A 21,044-nucleotide genomic window follows, 5' to 3' on the forward strand; every position below is an offset into this window, starting at 1 on the left:
AGTCCAATATTTTGTTACCTAGAGACAATGCATCCCAAATGACAAAGCACTTACAAGATGATAAATAGCCTAAGGGAAGGATATAAAACAAGAGGCTGGTTTAAAAACAGGAAAACATTTAATTCACTCTGAAAAACACATCAAGAACCATGGGAAAAATACCTATGATGGAAGAAGGACGTTACTGGCTTCATGCTCTTATTCCTAGAATCCTGAGGCTCTGGTGTTTAGAAGATATTCATCTTGTCCTTCAGATACTCCCAGATACCCAGAAATAAATTACACACATCTGTAAAAAGAGTCCTGGCTTGCTGAAGCTAGAGGGGAGCTAGACAGAAAGGAGAAGGGAGCATCAATCTATAATCAATTGATCAAAGAACAGCTGGGTGACAGTGCAAAGCCATCCCCGGTGGGTGGGGCCTTCTGGCACTCTGGTGAGAACCAGAACCCACAAAACGGGTTGGTCCAGGAAATGTGCCAGTCAGCCTATGTTCAGCGATAGCTTTGATATTACTACATCTTCAGTCAAAGCCCCAGGGAGCAAAGCCCAAAACTCCTTCAAGCCCCCTGCTGGTTGGTTTCATCGTTATCTCGCCTCTTCCAAATCTGTAAGAAATGAATACAACAGACATGTAGGAGGTGGTACTCAATCCACACATACTTATCAAGTACCTACTCTACCCTAAGCAATGGCCAGCCTGTCCCTCCAATCCATATCTCTATGTCCCCTGAAACTAACTCATAATAATCTTTCAGAAAATTCCCTTTTGCCTTTCTCCTTACTTTCCATCCCAAACTCGCTTTCTAAAAATGACCTCATAATTAAGCCTGTAACTGCAGACAAGTCACTAAAGAAAGAGTTCTCTCTAGAATGAGAAGTGTCTCCCTTCTTTTTTATAAGGCTATCACTTTTTCTTAGTCTCAGTCTTCCTTCTTTGCCAGGTACCAGGACAGTTATAAGGAGAAGCAGACACAGTCTGCTCCATGAGCTCTCAATCCAACCGAGGAGACAGTTAAAGTAACGTTGATGCTTTAATAAAGACATGCAGAAAGCACGTGGTGGGTTCACGAAGAGTGCTAACGTGCCTTAGGATGCTGGGGAAATCTTGAGAGCTGACTGCTAGTTGGTGTCCTGATGATTCTAAGCTCTTCCTCCTTCAAACCAGACCATACACCTCTATAAAACCAACGAGCCGCACATATAACCTCCCTGCTCATCCGTAAATCTTCTAAGATTCCCTGCCCTTCTCTTTTCTGACAATCACTCCTGGGCTCTCAGGGCCATCTGATCTTGGCCCCACCTCACTCCTCAGGGTATCCCAACAGGTACCCAGTCTAATGAAGGCTTTAACTCAATTCCACTTCCTGCCTCGACCGACATCAATCATCTCACTGGCTCCACACTCTGTTCCTGTTCAATGCTCACCAAGTTTGTGGCCAACCCACCTGAATGTAAGCCTCTGACAGCGTGATCATCTGGGGAAGGATGTCAGTCACCTGGAGGTCTTGTAATTCATACCATTTGCCTGTCCCCTGCAAAAAGTATGAGGTGATGGGTTAGTCTGCTCCCTAAAACCAAAAGGTGAAGATGGCAAAGACTGCAACAAAAAATGAGAAAAATCAGAAGAATAGCCACTAGACCATCACTCAGCAAGAGTCATAATTAAGAGGGTAAATGACTTCTGTTGACATCATTCAATTTAAAGAGTTTTTGGCGTGCTGATCTTGGCAAACTCAATCCCTGCCTAGGATTCCTTAAAGTACAGTGGAGTCTCCCAATGCTTTTAAGAATTTAGATGGGCAATAAGGAGACCAAAGAGGAAGCGCTCTACTCCTCACCTAAGGTGACACCTTGCTGCCCATAACTCTCAGACTAGACACAGCAGGAGCAGTGTTAAGAAAACTTAAAAGTAGACATTCCCACCCCCCATGCCAGAGAACACAGCAACAGCCAAAAAAAGTGCCCTTCATGGACACTGGTCACAATTCTAACCTATTTCCTTTGGACTATAAAACCAGTGCTGCAAATACAACAAAATCTACCTTACTGCACGCTGCCATAAACAAGGGGGAAAAGAGGTTACTGGATTATAGCAGAGGCAATTCTGGAAGCTCACCTGCCTCATCCATCCAAACGTCAAAGAAATGCCAAAGACAAATACTACAGACTATAGATATTCCAGATAGTCAATAGTTTAGAATATAGAAAACATAACAAAAGCTCAAGATCACATAATCAAGTCCCCACTCCTGTTTCAAGGAGTGGTTAAGAACATGGTGAAACTAATTATCTGGGTTAAGCATCCAAGTTCAGCTCAAGTCATGATCTCACAGTTTGTGGGTTCAAGCCCTGCATCAGGCTCTGTGCTGACAGAGCCTGGTGTCTGCTTTGGATTCTGTGTCTCCCTCTCTCTCTGCCCCTCCGCTACTCACGCTCTGTCTCTGTCCCTTAAAAAAATGAATAAACATTAAAAAAAATTTTTTTAAATAAATACTAAAAAAAAAGAGAGAGAGAAAAGAATAGTACCATATAACACCATTACAGGTGTGTTTTAAAAGTACAAATGAGATGAACATACATTTAGCACTTGGCACACTTCCTAGTGCACAGTAAAATGCTTGACAAGCAGAGCTAGTTATTATTAAACCCACAGTCCCAGATGATTCATCAAATTAAAACAATCTGTGTTAATAACCTGTGTGATACCAAATATATCTTAAGTACATTATTCATTCATTTGCAGTTTGAGACAAATTCAAAAAAGTATTTTTAGCTGAAAGGGAGCCTTTAGACCAGTGCTTCATAAACTTCAATTACATACCAAAAGTCTTGTTAAAATGTGGATTCTGATTCAATAGGTTTGGGTGGAGCCTAAGATTCCACATTTCTAGTGAGGTCTCATAGATGTCAATGCTGCTAGATCAAGGATTCATTCTACTTCAGGTGGTAAGGCTCTAGTCTAGGACAGTGGTGTTCAATCTTGGCTTACAATGGTATCTCCTGTATAACATTAAACATCATGATGCCTGGCTCCTGATAATCTAATGCAGTCTGACTGACTGACATTTTGAGCCAGATAATTAATTGTTACGGGGCTGCCGGTGCACTGTAGGACATTTAGCAGCATCCCTGGCCTCTATTCCAGGTGAAAACAGGCACAAATTCCACTGTTCTAATGTAACTGGCCTGGAGTGGCCCAGGCATCAGGATTTTAAAATCTCCCTAGGTGAGTCTAATGCGCAGCCACAATTGAGAACCACTGCCTGAAACTAACCACTGACAGTGCTATTACTTGCAGAATAGCACTGCCAATAGCCTTGCCAAAGTCAAGGCCAAGACAGGACACACTGAAGAGAGCTGTCCACTGAAATATCAAAGGAACCACCACCATTTTTACGACTCACATGATGAAGCACATGGATCCGGTAGGAGCCCTCAGAGGGCTTGCCGTCATGTACGATGTTGGCGATGAGGTCGTACGTGGTATTTTTGTGTACTGCTTGTACTTCTTCAGACAAGTATTCTCTCAGATCCACATTTCTGGTGACGATGAAAATAAAGCCCAACAATCAGACAAAGCCTACAGAAGCCAGCTGTCCCAACCAGGCGGCTGCAGAGCTACTAGACCCTAAAGGACCTGGAACAAGACAGGCTTACAGAGCCACGGAAGCCCACGTTGGGTAAATTCACTTATGTGGCCACAAAAATGAGTCAAACTAGAAAGACTGGCTCTACAGGGAAAGTACATTTTAGAAGCACATCTAACTACTAACACCGCACAGCCTAGAGTCCTTCAGATTAGAACTGGAATGAGGGCTCTACCCTTCAGAGCCATGTGCGCGTTTAAGCAGGTTACACAACCAAAGGCTCTTGTGCGATATGAGAATGAGCATCACCATCTCCTTTGAGGCAGCAAGATGAAGGGAGATGACAAGTCTAACACGTCACCCTCTGCCCCCTCCAGGAACCCCACAGCCACAGTGTTTGGGGATGCCCGGTCCCTAGCGTCTGGCTGTGGAGGGCCTGACATTACGATTCTATGAGTTGCCACTGTACATGATCATTTTAACTGTTTCAGTATGGCAAACCAGGCAGACCAGTAGCTTCAGCACAAAAGGGGAATTTACTCAAGGTGTTCAGACTGGGATATGCAGCTAAAACCAAGCCCTAGAGAAGCAGCAAGATCCAAGGGAGCCACTTCCCCTCTCTTCTGCTTCTGACATCAGCTTTGTTCTTCCCTTCCTTTGACAGCCCAGCTTTCTCTTCTTTATGTGGCCCACCGTGGCTACTCCACAGCTTCCTGATTTCCAGTTCTGGTTGCTGAAAGAAACTACTGACTATGTTCTTTCAATGGGACTCAGAAATATCAATTTTATTTTTAATATCTCAACATTCACTTTCAAATATAGAGAAACATTCTTGAATCTGGAATAAAATCTCCCTTTGTGTTTTACTTGTTGGATTCTATCCATTGGCTGACATATAAACATATCAGTTATCCCAGAGTAAAGTGCTATGATAAATGTTAACTATGAAGATGCAACAAAGACAGTTGTGAAGAACATCCCAAGAGTTAAACAGGGAAACAGAGTGACAGTGAACATGAGTAAGAGAAAATGTATCATGCTTCTAATCTCTGTAGAATGGATATGGTACTGTCCGAGGTACCACCACTCAAAACATGATCTACAATAGCATCATCTCTGAAGGATCTATAAGAAATGATAACAAGTGGTCATATCTATGGTCACTTCCAGATGTGTATCTCCCTTTGAATTTTAGACTGTGAATATATTACCTATCCAAAAATACAAAACCTTTTCCATATAAACCATGTGTTAATAAACAAACATGCAACTTGGCTCTAATAGTATTACATAGCTTTCTGCACTCGAGTGATAGCTATTTATTTCCACAGACAGTATGCCATACAGATTGCAACATTTATTGTTAAAAGAATTTAATTTTTTCTTTTTTACTGTTTATTTTTGAGAGAGAAAGAGACAGAGAAAGACTGAGCACAAGTTGGGGAGGGGTGGAAAGCGAGGGAAACACAAAATCTAAAGCAGGCTCTGTCAGCACAGAGCCCAACACAGGGCTTGAACTCACGAACGGTTAAGATCCTGACCTGAGCCAAAGTCGGACACTCAACTGACTGAGCCACCCAGGTGCTCCTACTGTCAAAGACAATTCAGATATGAGTCCCAAGAAATCCATATGAGCCCCAGAGAGCCAGAATACCTACTGGCTGCTAAGAGCTGTCTTTCCATGCTAGCTTCTCCTCAGCTTTAACAACAGCTGTCCACACTTGTTTGTCTGAACGAGTCCTAGAGAAATCCTCAGGGGTATTAATACTCAAGTTCTCATAACTGAACCTACACTGTTGAAGTGGCAAAAATAAGCGAATACATGTTAAATCATTTTGTTTTAGATTAGCCAGAGGAGCATACCACATTCATCTCCCAATCAGAAACAGCCCAATTTAGAGAACACCTCATTAGCTGGAAGTGCAACTTTAAACCTTGGAAGTGCTCCCAAAACCCCTATCTCCAAATGAGCAGAAGGCATCCAATCACTGCAAGTCTGACTGATCTCTGGTAATAAAAAGATGTGTAATGAATAAAACACAAAAGAAAAATTAGGTATGGAAAGGGTCCTTTTCTCAATCCCTATCAAACTTAACACCAGCATTCTTCACAGAGCTAGAAGGAACAATATTAAAATTTGTATGGATCCAGAAAAGACCCTGAATAGTCAAAGCAGTCCTGAAAAAGAAAACCAAAGCTGGAGGCATCACAGTTCCAGACATCAAGCTGTATTATAATGCTGTGATCATCAAGACAGTATGGTACTGGTGCAAAAACAGACACTCAGATCAATGGAACAGAATAGAGAACCCAGAAATGGATCCACAAATGTATGGCCAACTAGTCTTTGACAAAGCAGGGAAGAATATCCAATGGAAAAAAGTCTCTTCAGCAAATGGTGTTGGGAAAACTGGACAGTGACATGCAGAAGAACGAACCTGGACCACTTTCTTACACCATACGCAAAAAATAAATTCAAAGTGGATGAAAGACCTAAACATAAGACAGAAGCCATCAAAACCTCAGAGAAGAAAACAGGCAACAACTTTGACCTCAGCCACAGCAACTTCTTACCATACCTGTCTCCAAAGACAAGGGAAACAAAAGCCAAAACTGAACTACTGGGACCTCATGAAGACAAAGAGCTTCAGCACAGCAAAGGAAACAATCAGCAAAACTAAAAGGCAACCGACAGAATGGGAGAAGATATTTGCAAACGACATATCAAATAAAGGTAGTTAGTTTCTTTTATATTGCATGGGGTGTTTATTTGGCTACCAGTTGGCATTTAGGTTTTTGGTAACTGACTTCAGTAGTTGGTCCTTTGGAAAGCCTACTTGGAGAAGTTGAGAAAAAGGTAACTTCTTAACTAGTTACCCTTTTGGAGACTAATTCTGGAAACCTGCACTTTAAGTACTTCATGCACTGTAATTACTTGTAGAGTAATACAATTTCAGATTAGCCAGTCTCTACTTCTTGAAAAGGACCCTTTTCTTTTTTTGTTATTTAATTATTTTTAAAAATTTTATCCAAGGTTGTTAACATATAGTGTAATAATGATTTCAGGAATAGAATTTAGTGATTTATCACTTACATATAACACCCAGTGCTCATCCCAACAAGGGTCTTCTTCCTTAATGGACATCTCTGTGGTGACTGAGTTGGAGCCATTATCAATACACAGTCCTCCTTCCCCAGGACTGCCCTGGAGTCAAGAGCACGCCCTCCTACCAGGAACACACTGTACTGTTACAATTCACAAGAGTCCAGTTCTGAAAGAAATCCCCAATACATGGGCTATCAAAGGAAGACTCTGTGGTCCCACTCAGGGTGGCAGAGAGTTGGCTTTCAGGGCCCCCAATTTCATGCTATTTGTCACAGACAAGATGCTAGTGAAAAACAGGAAGAAGAGTACAGGAAAAGCGAGTAAGAGATTCCCCTGTAGTGCTAACTACAAAGGTTTTCTCTCCTCACCCCCTCAACTGTTCTCAGATTCTTGGTGATCATGGACCCAGGAAAAATAAAATGTTACACTTGGAAGGACCCCTAGGGCTCTCATTTTATCCATGTGAGACTACATCCAGAAAATACGCAAATGACCTGTCCAAAGTCACACAGCTAGGACGGCACAGAACTCGGCCTCTTTAACTTCAGATACTATCCTCTTAAACATTACAAATAATTAAGAACTAGAACTTTTTTTTTTAAGTTTTTTACCTTACTTCTTTAAGTAATCTCTACACCCAACAAGAAACTCAAACTTACAACCCCAAGATCAAGAGTGGCATACTCCACAAACTGAGCCAGCCAGGGACCCCATGGAACCATTTTCAAAAGTGAAAATTGGCTCCCAAATTACTTTGTGCAGGTTTAAAAACAACAACCGGAATGAGCTACACATCAAGTTAATCCTATCATATACCCACCTAAATCCTTCTCAATAAGAGAGTGCCTTAGGGCTCCACTCTTCCCTTACCTAAATGCCAGCACACAGAGACCCACCCTTCCTCCTGCTAGCCTGACCACCAGGTCTCTCCATGTTCTCAGAAATACCTTCTTTAGAGTATGAAAACAAGGTCTCTTGAGAACTGAAAACCAAGGATCTTGCATATTTCTGAGTTAGAAAGTAGCAAATCAAAAGCTTTTGGTACAACTCCTCCCAGTTTGCATTAAAATACTCATAAATGTTCATAAAGAGACAACTGCACAGTAAAATAACACTATACATCAAAATTTCTCTTTCTCACCAATAAGGAGAAATTAAACATAATTCAGATTTTACCTTCTGGGGAAAAAATAAGATAGAAAGACCCCAAGATGGCAAGACAAATCTGGAACCACTGTCTATGCCTAACCACAGTATGCAAGGAGATGCAATGAGCAGCAAATAGATGGACAGGCTCGGGGTCATCTTTGAAGCCAGGCAGAATCCTACCTGTCCTGCCCTGCTCTCACCCAGTTTTCCCTACACTGAAAGACTACATTTCCCAGCAAGCAACAGGCAAGAAGGTAAAAGGAGGACTGCCTCTAAGGACACATCTATCCCTGAGGTCCCTGAAATATTTGTATACTTCCAACAAGAACTCTTAACTTACATAGTGTATGTAGGCTCTGTTCCCAGCAATCTTTAAGTAAGACAGTCCAAAATTAATAATGGTATAAAAATATGAAGAATTCAGGCTCACTCCCTGCAAGAGTAAGAAGCAGGGAAATACTCACGTAATAGGGAAGTTGACAATAGTTGGATTCTTCTCCACAAAGAAATTGTTCTTAGTGAATCTCTTAATACAAAAGATTAGATACGGAGGCAGCTTGGTGAGCTGGAAGCGCTTTAGAAAGTTTTCCTTGTAGGTCTTATATTCCTAGAGAAAGAGGAAAAGAAATTATCAAATTAGTGTTGGAGTATAAGGACAGGAGTTTTGTTTCGGTTTGGATTTTTAAATATAATTCCACCTTACACTTAAGAATTCTGAAGCCACCTGATCACAGAAGCCCTCCAAAGTCTTAGGAAGAGTAACATGGCTAAGACTGCCTACAATACAAGTGTGGGCCATGTTTAAGCCAGCGCATGAGCATAGTGCTGAATTCTACCCAGAACAATATGGGTATTCCTTTCTACAAGGAAAACAAAAATGTCAAATGAAAAAGAGGATCTGTTAAGAGCTACAGAATTAAAACCAGGAGAGCCTCATTTAATTCACAGTAAGAACTTGCTGATTATTCATTAGAGGCAAAGAGCCATGGAACAAGTGCTTCTGAAGCAGTGAGCAGCCCCTTCATCAATAAGGATATTCCAGCAGATGGAAGAACTGAAACTACAAGTCTTAGAAGAAAACATAAGGGTAAATTTTCATGACCTATGATTTGACAACGGATTCTTACATATGAAAACAAAATCACACACTTCAAAAGAACACCTAGACAGTATTTCATCAAAACTTGAAACTTCTGTGCTTCAAATGATACTATCAAGACGGTGAAAATGCAATCTATCTAAGAAAATGTTTGTAAAATCAGACATGTGATAAGGGTCAGTATCTAGATTATATAAAGCATTCTTACAACTCAATAAAAGATTTTTTAACCCGATTAAAAAATGTACAAAGGACTTGAATAGACATTTCTCCAAAGATGATATACAAATGTCCAAAGAGCATATAAAAAGATGCTAACATTAGTCATCATTTACTGATGACTAATATAATACAAAGTGTTATATTTCACGAGTGTGAAATATATACACAAGTGTTATAAATTCACAAGTGTTGGTGAAGATGTAGACACACTGGAGCCCTCACATAGTGCTGATGGGAATACAACATGGTGCAGCCGCTCTGGAGAATAGTCTGGCAGTTCCACAAATGGCTAAACATAAGAGTTACCATATAGCCCAGCAATTCCACTTCTTCATTACCACTCTAAAGAAATGAAAATATGTTCACAGAACAACCTATATAGACTGATATTTATGGCAGCACTATTCATAGTAGCCAAAAGGTAGAAACAATCCCAAATACCCATCAACTGATGAATGGATAAACAAAATAAGGTATATTCACACAATGGGACATAATTTGGCCACAAAAAGAAATGAAATAGCAATACATGCTACAACACAGATGAACCCTGAAAGCATCATGCTAAGTGGAAGAAGTAAATGATGGAAGACCACATGTTACAAGAATTCCATTACAGGACATGTCCAGAATGGCAAATCCATAGAGACAGAAAGTACATTAGTAGTTGCCTATGGCTGGGGGAGATGAGGAGGGTGCGACAGGAATCAAAGAGTAATGAAAACACTAATGAGGATAATGTTCTACAACTAATTGTGGTGGTGGTAGCACATGTCTATGGATATAGTAAAACCCAGTGAATTATTAAAACTTTAAATGGGTTAAATGTATAGTGTATGAGTTATGTCTCAATAAAGCTGTTATTTTTTTAAAAATCAAGTTCCCTTGTCACATGACACATAACCTGAGAGCATTGGAGAAATAAGCTTTCCATCTCCAGTACACACACCATAGCTACACACCTTTCAGGTACATCATCTAAGCTTATAAACACTACTGGAAAAAATGTCAAATGTCTGTTTTGTTGGTATCAAGTAACCTCTGTGTGGTTGAAATAAAATACTGTATTAAAAGCAAAAAAAAAATTTTAATCAGGTAAATGCTAACAGATTTCACTGCCCACATCTGAATCTATGATCAAGTTGACATCAGAAACCACTCTTTTCAGGAGGGAAAGAAACAAACCACAAGAGCCTCTTCATGATAGAGAACAAACTGAGGGGTGACAGAGGGAGGTGGGTAGGGGATGGACTAGATGGGTGACAGATATTGAGGGCACTCATGATGAACACTGGGTGTTATATGTAAGTGATGAATCACTGACACCAATATAGTACTGTATATTAACTAACTAAACTTTAAAATAAATGACTAAATAGCAGTCTTTTTAATCACCTCTCAGGCTAGTAAAGAATTTAACACCTAAATGATGTCATGGCCTAACTTACAAAGGATTCTCAGGAATTCCTGAGAAAACCTGGGGAAAGAATTTCACCATGGACATCAGTACCACATTCATATACCAAGGAACAATTTGGCTTTAACTACAGGTTACATTGTAATAGGACCGTTAATCAATTTTATTGGTGTCAAAGTTTTGTTTGTATACCTTATAAGTTTATTAAATTTCATACTTGCTTATACCAACATTTACATGTATACTAAGGTAATATTACAGTAAGAATAAATTTAATCACACTGGTATGTTAACTAACTTGGATATAAAAAAAAAATAAGCAGAAAAAAATTTGTAAGTATGTATTAAATATGGTATCACCATAAAAAAAATAAAGGTATTAATGATAACTACGCTGCAAAAAAAAAGAACACATTTAAATCAATACATTTAAATACATTTAAATCTTAATATTACTTAAATTTGAACAAACAATAAGAGGGACCAAGTGGCATGGCTTAAGAAGTCAGATGAAAACCTCTTGGGGCACCTGAGTGGCTCAGTTGGTTAAGCGTCTGACTTCGGCTCAGGTTATTATCTCTCGGTTCGTGGGTTTGAGCCCTGCGACGAGCTCTGTGCTGACAGCTAGCTCAGAGCCTAGAGCCTGTCTTCGGATTCTGTGTCTCCCTCTCTCTCTAGCCCTCCCCTGCTCACGCTGTCTCTCTCTCTCTCTTTCTCAAAAATAAATTAAAAAAAAAAAACATTAAAAAAAAAAGTTGTCAGATGAAAAATCTGAGTTTAGATTCCCGGTTCTGTCACTTAAAACCATAAAATAAAGAAAATGGGCTACACAAACCCTAAGGTTTCTCTTTCACCCTCCCAAAATGAGTCTCTAAAAGACAGCATTAGACATCTTACCAATTTGTGCATGTGCGTGCACACGTGTGCGTGTGTGTGTGTGTGTAAAAGAGAGACATGGGCAGCTGCCACTGTACATGGATATCCAGGGCTTGTTTTGCCTACTAAACTTGCTAACAGTACGTGACAATGGACCTGGATACTGGATGGAAACAGTGATGGAGGTTAGTGGAAGAGTGTTTGAGAGTCTTAGGGTGGCTGCCTAGCTCACAATTCTGCCTTTTCAAGGAAAGGCCTATTCACAGGGTCCCTGAACAGAAAGGACTCCTGATTCAAATGGGCCTTTCAACCCCTAGGAAACCTAAAGCAGAGTAGCAGAGGCTGGGCCTTGGAGTGACTGAAATAAGGGAACGGCAGCCTGTGCAAGAAACAATCAACAGACCCGTCACTTCTGAGAAGCCTCTCACCCTACTTCCATCCTTCCCAAGTCTTGCTCAGTTCAAGTCTCCCTAAGACCCTAAAGAGATGCCTTCCAATAAAGCTCCTCTTTTAGTTTAGTGAGTTTTTTGTTGTTATTTAATATCTGAAAACAAATGAACCTTAGTTAATGAAGAGAAAGAGCAGAAAGGGCTTGGAATGAGACATCAAAATTCTCTCAGTAAAGAACAGAAAGGATTACATTTGTCTAAGACAAAGAGGGGAATTAAACCAAGAAACAGTTAACTCAGTAAATAAAAAGACACTTTTAACTTAATAAAAAGTAATATGACAATGAGAACAAATTATTTCATTTGTTTATATTTTAGCTATATTTTTTTCCACTTTAATATTGACACTACATTTTTTAAAAGATTTTAAAAACTTTCTACTATCCTAAATACCCCCTCCTTTCTCCATCCTACCCAGAGGCAGATGGCTTAAAGGAACACACGAGAAGTATAAGAGAGGGCACCACCAATCAAGCTAAAAGTTGGGGTGGCCAGCCAGAAACAGCACGGCGTCTGGGAGGCTCACTACACACAGTACACTTCAAACTGAAAAGGTCAAGAGAGAGAAAGGAGCATCAGTTGGGAAGCTGCACAAATGGGCTACCTTCTCAGTGATGCCGTTGAACTTAGCCAGGATGTTGAAGAGCGGCACCTGAGGGATAATAAGCTGCTCCTTCTCATCCTTGTAGAGGGGAGCAGTGGGGAGATCCAGTGTCAGGTACATGAAGGTGGACTCCACCATTGTCTCCTGGTACTCATCATTATGCAGCAGCTGCTCTTTCTCTTCTGCTGGCTGGAAATGAGGAAGAAAAAGGAGGGAAGGAGTGTGAGCAGTATGCAGACCACCCACAGAAAGAAACAGTGTTTTTGTTACACATACTTCATTTTGTATTGAAGTGAGTGAAGAGGGCACCCAAGATACGGGCATTTTGTGGACAGCAGCGCCACCTGGTTAGAGTAATGAAAAACCTGAGGGGCTTCCATCCTCAGAGAGATGTTTGTTTGTTTGTTTGTTTGTTTGTTTTTGAGAAAGCGAGAGAAAGCATGGGAAAGAGACAGAGGGAGCAAGAAAGAATCTGAAGCAGGCTCCATGCCCAGCGCAGAGCCCGACACAGAGCTCAATCCCATGACGCTGGGACCATGACTTGAGCCAGAATCAAGAGTCAGATGCTCCACTGACTAAGCCATCCAGAAGTCCCCAGAGAGATTTTATTTAAATGCCAGACTATTTAAAACCCTTTTAGATGATCTAGAAAGCTTATCCGAGCTTTCTGAAAAACCACACGAGCACCACCCAGTGGCCAGACCACTTAAACCAGCAAGACTTTAACCTACCCTAACTCCCAAACTTTAACACGCTGGTGTGACAAAAGCCTGAGGGGCTGTCACTTGGCAAGCGTTTTACAGAACCTCATTTTGGGGCAAGAGGCCTTGATAGACCTCTAAGCCTCTCTCTATCAACCCTGAATCCCCTCAGGTAAAATAAATCAGGCAAAGGGTCAGTTTCAACCCCCCACTCACCAGATCAGGATGAGGCAGCTTTTTAGTGAATATCCTCATGGACCCCTGGAAAACATCAGTCACAATGGCTGTACAAACAGAAATCAAAATGCAAATTCTGTCAGGTTGGAAAGCATTTCCAGAATATAGCCCTAACTTCTAAATTTCTGATATAAACCAGCATCGCCCAGCTAAGACTCAAAGCTCTCAGTAGGCACAGAAGTACCTTTGTAACATATTTCACCTTGGTACCTTTGTCATTATTTGTGTAAATAATTACTTTGTGTCTGCCTTCTCTCATAAGATGCCCTCTGACCCTCCAGCAGAGAAAAATTAAGTGCATCTTAATGAATGATTTATAAAGCCTAGAGACTTAACAAATCACAAAAAAATCACACGCAAAACAAGACACATCCAAAGACTTTCCCATAACCTTATGCTGTGTGCAAAGAAGATAAAGTCCACCCTGCACTGGACATAAAACAAAAATGCAGACTAAGGGACAGAACAGAACAGAACCAAAGCAAAGAAAGCACAACAGGGTTCTAGAACCCTAATGGGACATGTTACAAAACTCAGAGGATGTGCACAGGTTGAAGACATCTGGTAGAGGTGGTGGGACCATCTAGTATAAAGAGCATCAGCCCACAACCCCACATTAATAAACATTAACACCAGCAGAACAGAGAAAAAGGACACGGAAAAAACTGCATTAGGTCTCCTAAATTATTTCTCTAGCTCAGCACTCTGTAAGCCAACAACTATTTCTGACATTCATGAAAACTCTCTACTGCTATGCCAATGTGGAGGTTAAGGGACCATGGGACTTAAAGTCTGAGAATCAATATGGAGGCAAGCCTCATTTCTCCAAGTATAGGCCCAGGGGGAGGAACTAGCTTTTACTTTGCTTTACCAGTGAACTTAGAAGCCACACAAACCACGCAGTGAGCCATCCTCACATTAACTCTTGCACCACCAGAGACTAGCAGTCAACAACATGCTGCCCAGACCCAGTCTGGAACTAGGTCAGGATTTCTAGAGCAGTTATATTTTTTTCCATGTATTAAGCATGCCATTGGATATAACCATATCCTAATTTTTAAAAATGGAGAGGAACCTATTCAGCAATGAAATTTGGTCCATGTATATACAAACACCACCACCCTAACACAAAAAAATGCAAAGTTAAGAAAAGGATAGGAAGCTGCAAAGTGCCTATAAGAGGAAGCAAACAAAAAAACAGCTCCCTTTTACAAAATAACATGACTTACTCTTCTTTTTCTTCTTTGTGCCCCCTAGAGCTGAGTGCAGAGCATTCAGAAACCAGGACAGAAAGTCAACTCCATCCCCTGGAAAAGACGGAAGCATGGGGCGTGTCAAAGCTGGAAATTAGTACAATCCAAACCACGCACTGGCTGGCATGATGCCACATTCCTGGTTTTCCTCCTTCCTTCCAGGCAACACTCTCCTGTCCTCTGGGCATCCTCTCTATTTGGACATTAAATGCTGACATTCCTCAAGGTCAAGCTCTTAGACTTCTGATCTCTGCTCTCTCCCTGGGCTCTCTGACCCAACCTGGACCTTCGATTATCATCTCTACTGCAAACGTGTATCGCGCCACCCATCAAAAGCCAGTATTGAATTTCCCCTCTAAATCACTCCTTGGCCTAACCTAAGTCTGGCGTCACATTTTGGCTTAAAAGCCTTCATCGACTCCCCACGATTGTCAGGATGTAACCCGTGCTCCTTCTACTGGCACATAAACCCGATGATCCAGTCCCTCCCCCACACCTCCACTTCAGCTCTCACACTGTCCCCTAGAATCCAAGCACTCGGCTACTGGCAGCCTTCTGTCTGTTCCAGGCAAATCCACGCTCCTGTTGGCAGTGTCCTCTCTACCTAGAATGACCAGCCCTGACCTATCTCCACTGTGCCTAGAACTCAGCTAGCTCTTCCTCCACTCTGACTCCCGCTGATCTCCCATATGCTCAGCTGGGGCTCCCTGCTCCACACCCCCTCCCAAAGTATACTTCCCTTCCTCTATTATAGCACTTACCACCCTGTGCTCACCTTTTTACACAACTATCTTCCCCACTAGAATGGGAGCTCCTGGAACAAAAAAAATGCTGCTTATCTCTGCAGTCCTACAACCTACTAGTAGCAGGAATGGATGGTGAACAAACTGATGTGAGGCCAGAGGACATTATATGAGATCCAGGTGCTAAGAGCTACAGAGTGTCCACTTTACTCACATGGCAATAACTAGTTGGATGTGGAGGGATGAAAACAGTCAAAATAGGTCATCAGAATATCTAGTCTGCAACACAACAAAATGAGAAGCAAATGTGGCAAGTGCCTAAGGGTCAGTGCCTTTCCTAGTCTCCTGGTTTTCCCTCGAGCCATACAGATTAGTTTACCAAGTATGACAGACTTTCTATCCAGCTGAAGTCTCAGGACTCTGAGCAGGGCAGGCTGATGAAAGAAGAGTGAGGAACATAATCAGACTATCAACTGGACACTCACTTGGTTACTACAAGGTTTACAGCAAGTACAAATAAATTTGCTCATCAAACTAATTTTGTTGCCCTAACATCAGCAAATATGAATGGCTGTTCTTTACCTTGCTTGGTGATCTGAAAGGTTTTCTTGCTGCAAAGGACAACAGCCTGAAGCATCTCATGAGGAGACACATGTGCCTTAAAATTTCGGGGGTTCCAGAGCTTTCTCATCAGCTCTCCAAAACGCTGGACTAACAAGAACATGATATCCCCTGGAGGACGCTTGATGTTCTTATAATTGTCTTCTTCCAGGAAGTAGTTCCGGAGAGGAGGAACATTAGACAACGCCTGAAAGTCAAATACTCCATCCAATTAATCCAAGAGCCCCTACAAAGGGCCCCTGTGCACAGCCCTGGGGGCCAAGCTCTTCTAACAGACCCAGGCCTCTAATGGCCTTCAAGAGTCAAAAGGAAATACTTAGGTTTAAAGTTCACATTATAGAAACATCCTCTGTTCCTCTGTACTAAGTTTCACATAAAGTCCAGTTCTGCAGATACTTTGCTTTGGATATGAAGTTATTTACTTTTTGTTTTTTTATTTTTTACAGATTTTTTTTTAAGCAATCTCTACATCCAACATAGGACTCGAACTTACAACCCTGAGATCAAGAGGCACACGTTCCACCAAATGAGCCAGCCAGGCATCCTGACCAAGAAGTTAAAAAAAAAAGTATTCAGGCACCTAGATGGCTCAGTTGGTTGAGCATCAAACTCTTAATTTCAACTTAGGTCATGATCCCAGGGTGTTGGGTTGAGCCCTGCATCAGGCTCTGCACTAAGTGTAGAGCCTGCTTAAGATTCTCTCTCCCCTTCTGCCCTTCTTGTGTGCTCTCTCGCTCTAAAAATAAATTTTTATAAAAAAGGATTCAAGTCCCTATCCAATGACCAACTTACTAATTTCCTTTATTTACTCTAATTAGGCTTGTGACTATATTTGCATTCATAAGGAATTAAAAGCTAGAAATCCAAATATTCCATTTGGCTATGAAAGATATTACTATCTGGAGGTCAAACTTCCTCCATCTCTCAAATGCACATTAAAATACGGGCTCTGTGCTGACAGCTCAGAGCCTGGAGTCTGCTTCGGATTCTGTGTGTCTCTCTCTCTGCCCCTCCCTTGCTAGTACTCTGTCTCTCTCTCAAAAATAAATTAAAACATTAAAGAAAAAAATGGGGCATGTGGGTGGCTCAGTCGGTTAAACGTCTAACTTTGGCTCAGGTCATGATCTCATAGTTCACGAGTTTAAGCCTCTCATTGGGCTCTGTGCTGACAGCTCAGAGCCTTAAGTCTGCTTCAGATTCTGTGTCTCCCTCTCTCTCTGCCCCTCCCTCGCTAGTACTCTGTCTCCCTCTCTCTCTCAAAAATAAAAACATTTAAAAAATTTTAAATAACATGAAAATCATCTTAATAAAGTTTATTGAAAGGGTGGTAATAAATACAAAATAAAATGAATAAATAAAATAGATATAAAATGATATAAAATTGAAACAAAATGAACATATATATAAAGGTGATTCATTCTGTTATGATCATAAATGGTCAAAAAGTTTAGGTAAAATAAATTTTACCAAACAAAACTACCCTACAATTCAGCAATTGTGCTATTAGGTATTTATTTACCCAAAGGATACAAAAATAGTGATTTGAAATGGTACATACACACCAATGTTTATAACAGCAGCATTATCAACAATAACCAAACTATGGAGAGAGCCCAAATGTCCATCAACTGATGAATGGATAAAGAAGATGTGGTGTCTATATATATACACACAATCGAGTATTTCTTGGCCACCAAAAAATGAAATCTTGCCATTTGCAGTCACATGGATGGAGCTGGAATGTATTATGCTAAGCAAAGTAAGTCAATTAGAAAAAGACAAATACCATATGACTTCACTCATATGTGGAATCTAAGAAACAAAATGGATGAACGTATGGGAATGGGGCGGGAGGGAGGGGGAAGAGAAGAGAAGGAAACAAACCACAAGAGACTCTTAATGAAAAAGAACAAACTAATGGTAATGGAGGGAGGTGGGTAGGAGATGGGGACTAAGGAGGGCACATGCTGTGATGAGCAGTGAGTACTATATGTAAGTGATAATCACTGAATTCTGCTCTTGAAACCAATACTGCACTGTATGTTAACTGAAATTTAAATTAAAAAAAGAAAACAAATAAGTTTTACCTCATTAAGTAAAAAAATAGACTAGCCACGTTGGTTCAGGAAGAAATACATGCTCATTAGTATGAGCTACAAAACTGGGAAGGAAATCCCAGAACAGACCCTAAGTAAATGCAGTCTCCCCACAGGTCCCTCCTGTTTTTTGTTTTTTGGGTTTTTTAAATTTTTTTAAAAATATTTTATTTATTTCTGAGAGAGAGAGACTGCGTGAGCAGGGAGGGTCAGAGAGAGAGAGGGAGATATAGAATCTGAAACAGGCTCCAGGCTCTGAGCTAGCTGTCAGCACAGAGCCTGATGTGGGGCTCAAACCCACGAATCGTGAGATCATGACCTGAGCCAACTGAGCCACCCAGGTGCCCCACACACACAGGTCCCTCCTGATTGGTCTGTGAATCCTTAACAGCACCGTGCTTACTATGAGCAAAACTTTCTGTGCCAAAGAATCCATTTAGAAAGGAGGATAGAGGTTTCTGCTAAATACAATAAACTTACACATCTCATAGGGAGACAACTCAGGACACAGGGAACACCATAACAGAGGTGATTAGGAAAGCCCATACAAGCTTAGCTCAGCTAAAGAAACAACGACTTAATGCCTAGAGAATAATTACTAAAAAATGGGTTATTATCTAAAGGAAAGAAGTATGGGGACACCTGACTGGCTCAGTTGGTTGAGTGTCTAACTCTTGATCTCGGCTCAAGTCATGATCTCAGTTTGTGAGTTCATGCCCCATGTGGGGCTCTGCACTGACAACGTGAAGCCTGCTTGGGATTTGAAACTCTCCTTCCCTCTCTCTGCTCCCCCCTCCCTGTTCACGCATGCGCACATGCTCGCTATCAAAATAAATAAACTTTACAGAAATAAAGGGAAGAAGTATGAACAAAATTCATCCTAGTTCTCACTTATCCAAGCTGTGGAGAGAAGTTGCTCTCTGGTTTCAGCAACAATATAAAAAGCATGTGTCAGCCTCCAGATGGAGTACTTCGTCCATTCAATCCCATTCTAGTGGCAATTACATCACAGAGGATTTGTTCATCTAATTTTAAAAATAAAAACTTCCTATGGGAACTAAAATCCATCACAAAGCCAATGCTAACTGCCCTAACCATGTTCAAATCCTATGTTTATCCTGTTAAGTCTTCACAAAGCCATGAAAGGCTGTAAGAGAAACAAAGTTTCTCTCTACCTAAGCATTTAACCTTTCCAGGGTCTAGGCATAACATTAGAGGCAGACACCAAAACTGACAGATACGCTTTCATAATTTTTTAATCTAAATTCTGTATGCAAAAATACCATAATCAAGTTTAAAGGCCAAATAAGAACTAGACGGAAATCTCTGCAACATATACAACAGAAAAAGGCTAATATATATTTTTCAGAGTTTAGCAAAATAAACTACCAACAGAAATATGAGCCCGAGGCCCCAACATTTGAAAAAATACAAGTAATCGAATTTAGAAGTAAATAACAAAAGGTAGGTTAAATGTATCAAGATGGGGGAAAAATAACAGTGTAACAGGGACAATGCAAGATGGAGAACTCTCTTTTGTGTTGCTAATGGTTTGTAAATTGCTACAAACACCTACAGACTAGAATCTAGGCCCCAGATGCATTAATACAAGATATGATGGTTAAATAAACTGTACTACAAATTGAATTAACATGTAATCATTAAAGATGCCGCACAAGACTATGTACAGGCATATTTTGGAGGTATTACAGGTTCGGCTTCAGAGCACTACAATAAAGCTAATAATACAATAAAGAGAGTCAAAGGAATTTTTTGGTTTCCCTGTCCACTATAAGGTTACGTTTACACCATACTATTAAGCGTGCAATAACTTAGTCTAAAAAAACCATGCATATGTTAAATTATAAATCCTTTATTGTTTAGGGGTGCCTGGGTGGCTCAGTCGGTTAAGTATCCGACTCTTGATTTCAGCTCGGTTCATGATCTCACAGTTCATGGGATCAAGCCCGGAGTTGGACTCTGATCCCTTAAGTTCAGAGCTTAAGTGCAGGAGCAAGATCAAGACCTCAGACACCCAGCACAAGGAACATCTGCACTATTAAAAAAAGAAAAGATGCATCATCCAACACATGTGTTTCTTATTTGGTACTGCCAGGCCACATAATCATTCTATCCTTCAGTCCCTGAAAACCCCAGAGGTCATGAACCCAGAGGCTAGAAAAGGCCTTACCATCTGGCAGCAGCCCTTTGACCAGACGTAGGAATGTTATGTTTGGTGCAGAACAAATAGTTAAGTAGAGTCCTTAGCAAGGCTTGGTGTCTCCAGGGACCATTTGACTCTATTCTACCAGAAGGCAGTCACTTCTTGGCTGCCCTGCACAGCGTTCTTGATCCTACCTGAAGGACAGCGTTGGCATAGTCATTGGCCTTTATGTTATTCAGGCCCACAATACCCGGCAGATAAGTGGTCCCATCATACGCCCGGGACAATTTGGCTTGCTTGTCCAAGTTTGCAATCTGCTGCTTTGTGAAAGTGGGCTTCAACACATACTGCAAAGGAAAAGAAAATTCTAAGTTGTTTCAGGACTGTCTACACAGTTTACAAGAGCTATCTGAAATAACAATTTCTGTCAAAAACAAAAAATATTTTGGTCATGAATGTTTCACCACACAACCAAAAAGGCTTCCAACAACAGGTATAAAGGCTGAAGTAACACTGAACAGGCCCTCTCCACATTACTAATCTAGAAGGGGATCTCTGTGTTTAACCCAAAATCACTGAATCCCAGGTCTTTCCTCAGACCTCAGGTCTGGCCAACTCCATGATAAACAACTGTCCAAAGCTGAAGGACATGCACATCTCTGCAGGCAGCAGGAGTCTGAGTGTCAGATGGGACTTCACACAGGGCCAGTACAGACCCA

At 41.0% G+C, this 21,044-nt stretch overlaps 1 protein-coding gene across 2 annotated transcripts in view; it reads right to left on the reverse strand.

Annotated features, from left to right (window-relative positions):
* Positions 1-96: 96 nt before the first annotated feature.
* The window catches only part of USP39 (ubiquitin specific peptidase 39), a 29,543-nt gene continuing 8,595 nt past the window's right edge, over positions 97-21,044 (reverse strand). For both annotated transcript variants that reach the window (XM_039217631.1, XM_039217632.1), the window contains exons 5-13: positions 20,520-20,672; positions 16,027-16,252; positions 14,678-14,755; positions 13,428-13,495; positions 12,511-12,699; positions 8,308-8,450; positions 3,406-3,541; positions 1,447-1,533; positions 97-606 (exon numbers count right to left, since the gene is read on the reverse strand). In XM_039217631.1, the coding sequence (XP_039073562.1) occupies positions 559-606; positions 1,447-1,533; positions 3,406-3,541; positions 8,308-8,450; positions 12,511-12,699; positions 13,428-13,495; positions 14,678-14,755; positions 16,027-16,252; positions 20,520-20,672 (1,128 nt within the window). In that variant the 3' untranslated portion in view covers positions 97-558. The remainder of the gene's footprint in view (positions 607-1,446; positions 1,534-3,405; positions 3,542-8,307; positions 8,451-12,510; positions 12,700-13,427; positions 13,496-14,677; positions 14,756-16,026; positions 16,253-20,519; positions 20,673-21,044) is intronic.

The sequence above is a fragment of the Hyaena hyaena genome, unplaced genomic scaffold (genome assembly GCF_003009895.1).
Source record: "Hyaena hyaena isolate Hyena2069 unplaced genomic scaffold, ASM300989v1 scaffold_699, whole genome shotgun sequence".
Classification (NCBI taxonomy): Eukaryota; Metazoa; Chordata; class Mammalia; order Carnivora; family Hyaenidae; genus Hyaena; species Hyaena hyaena.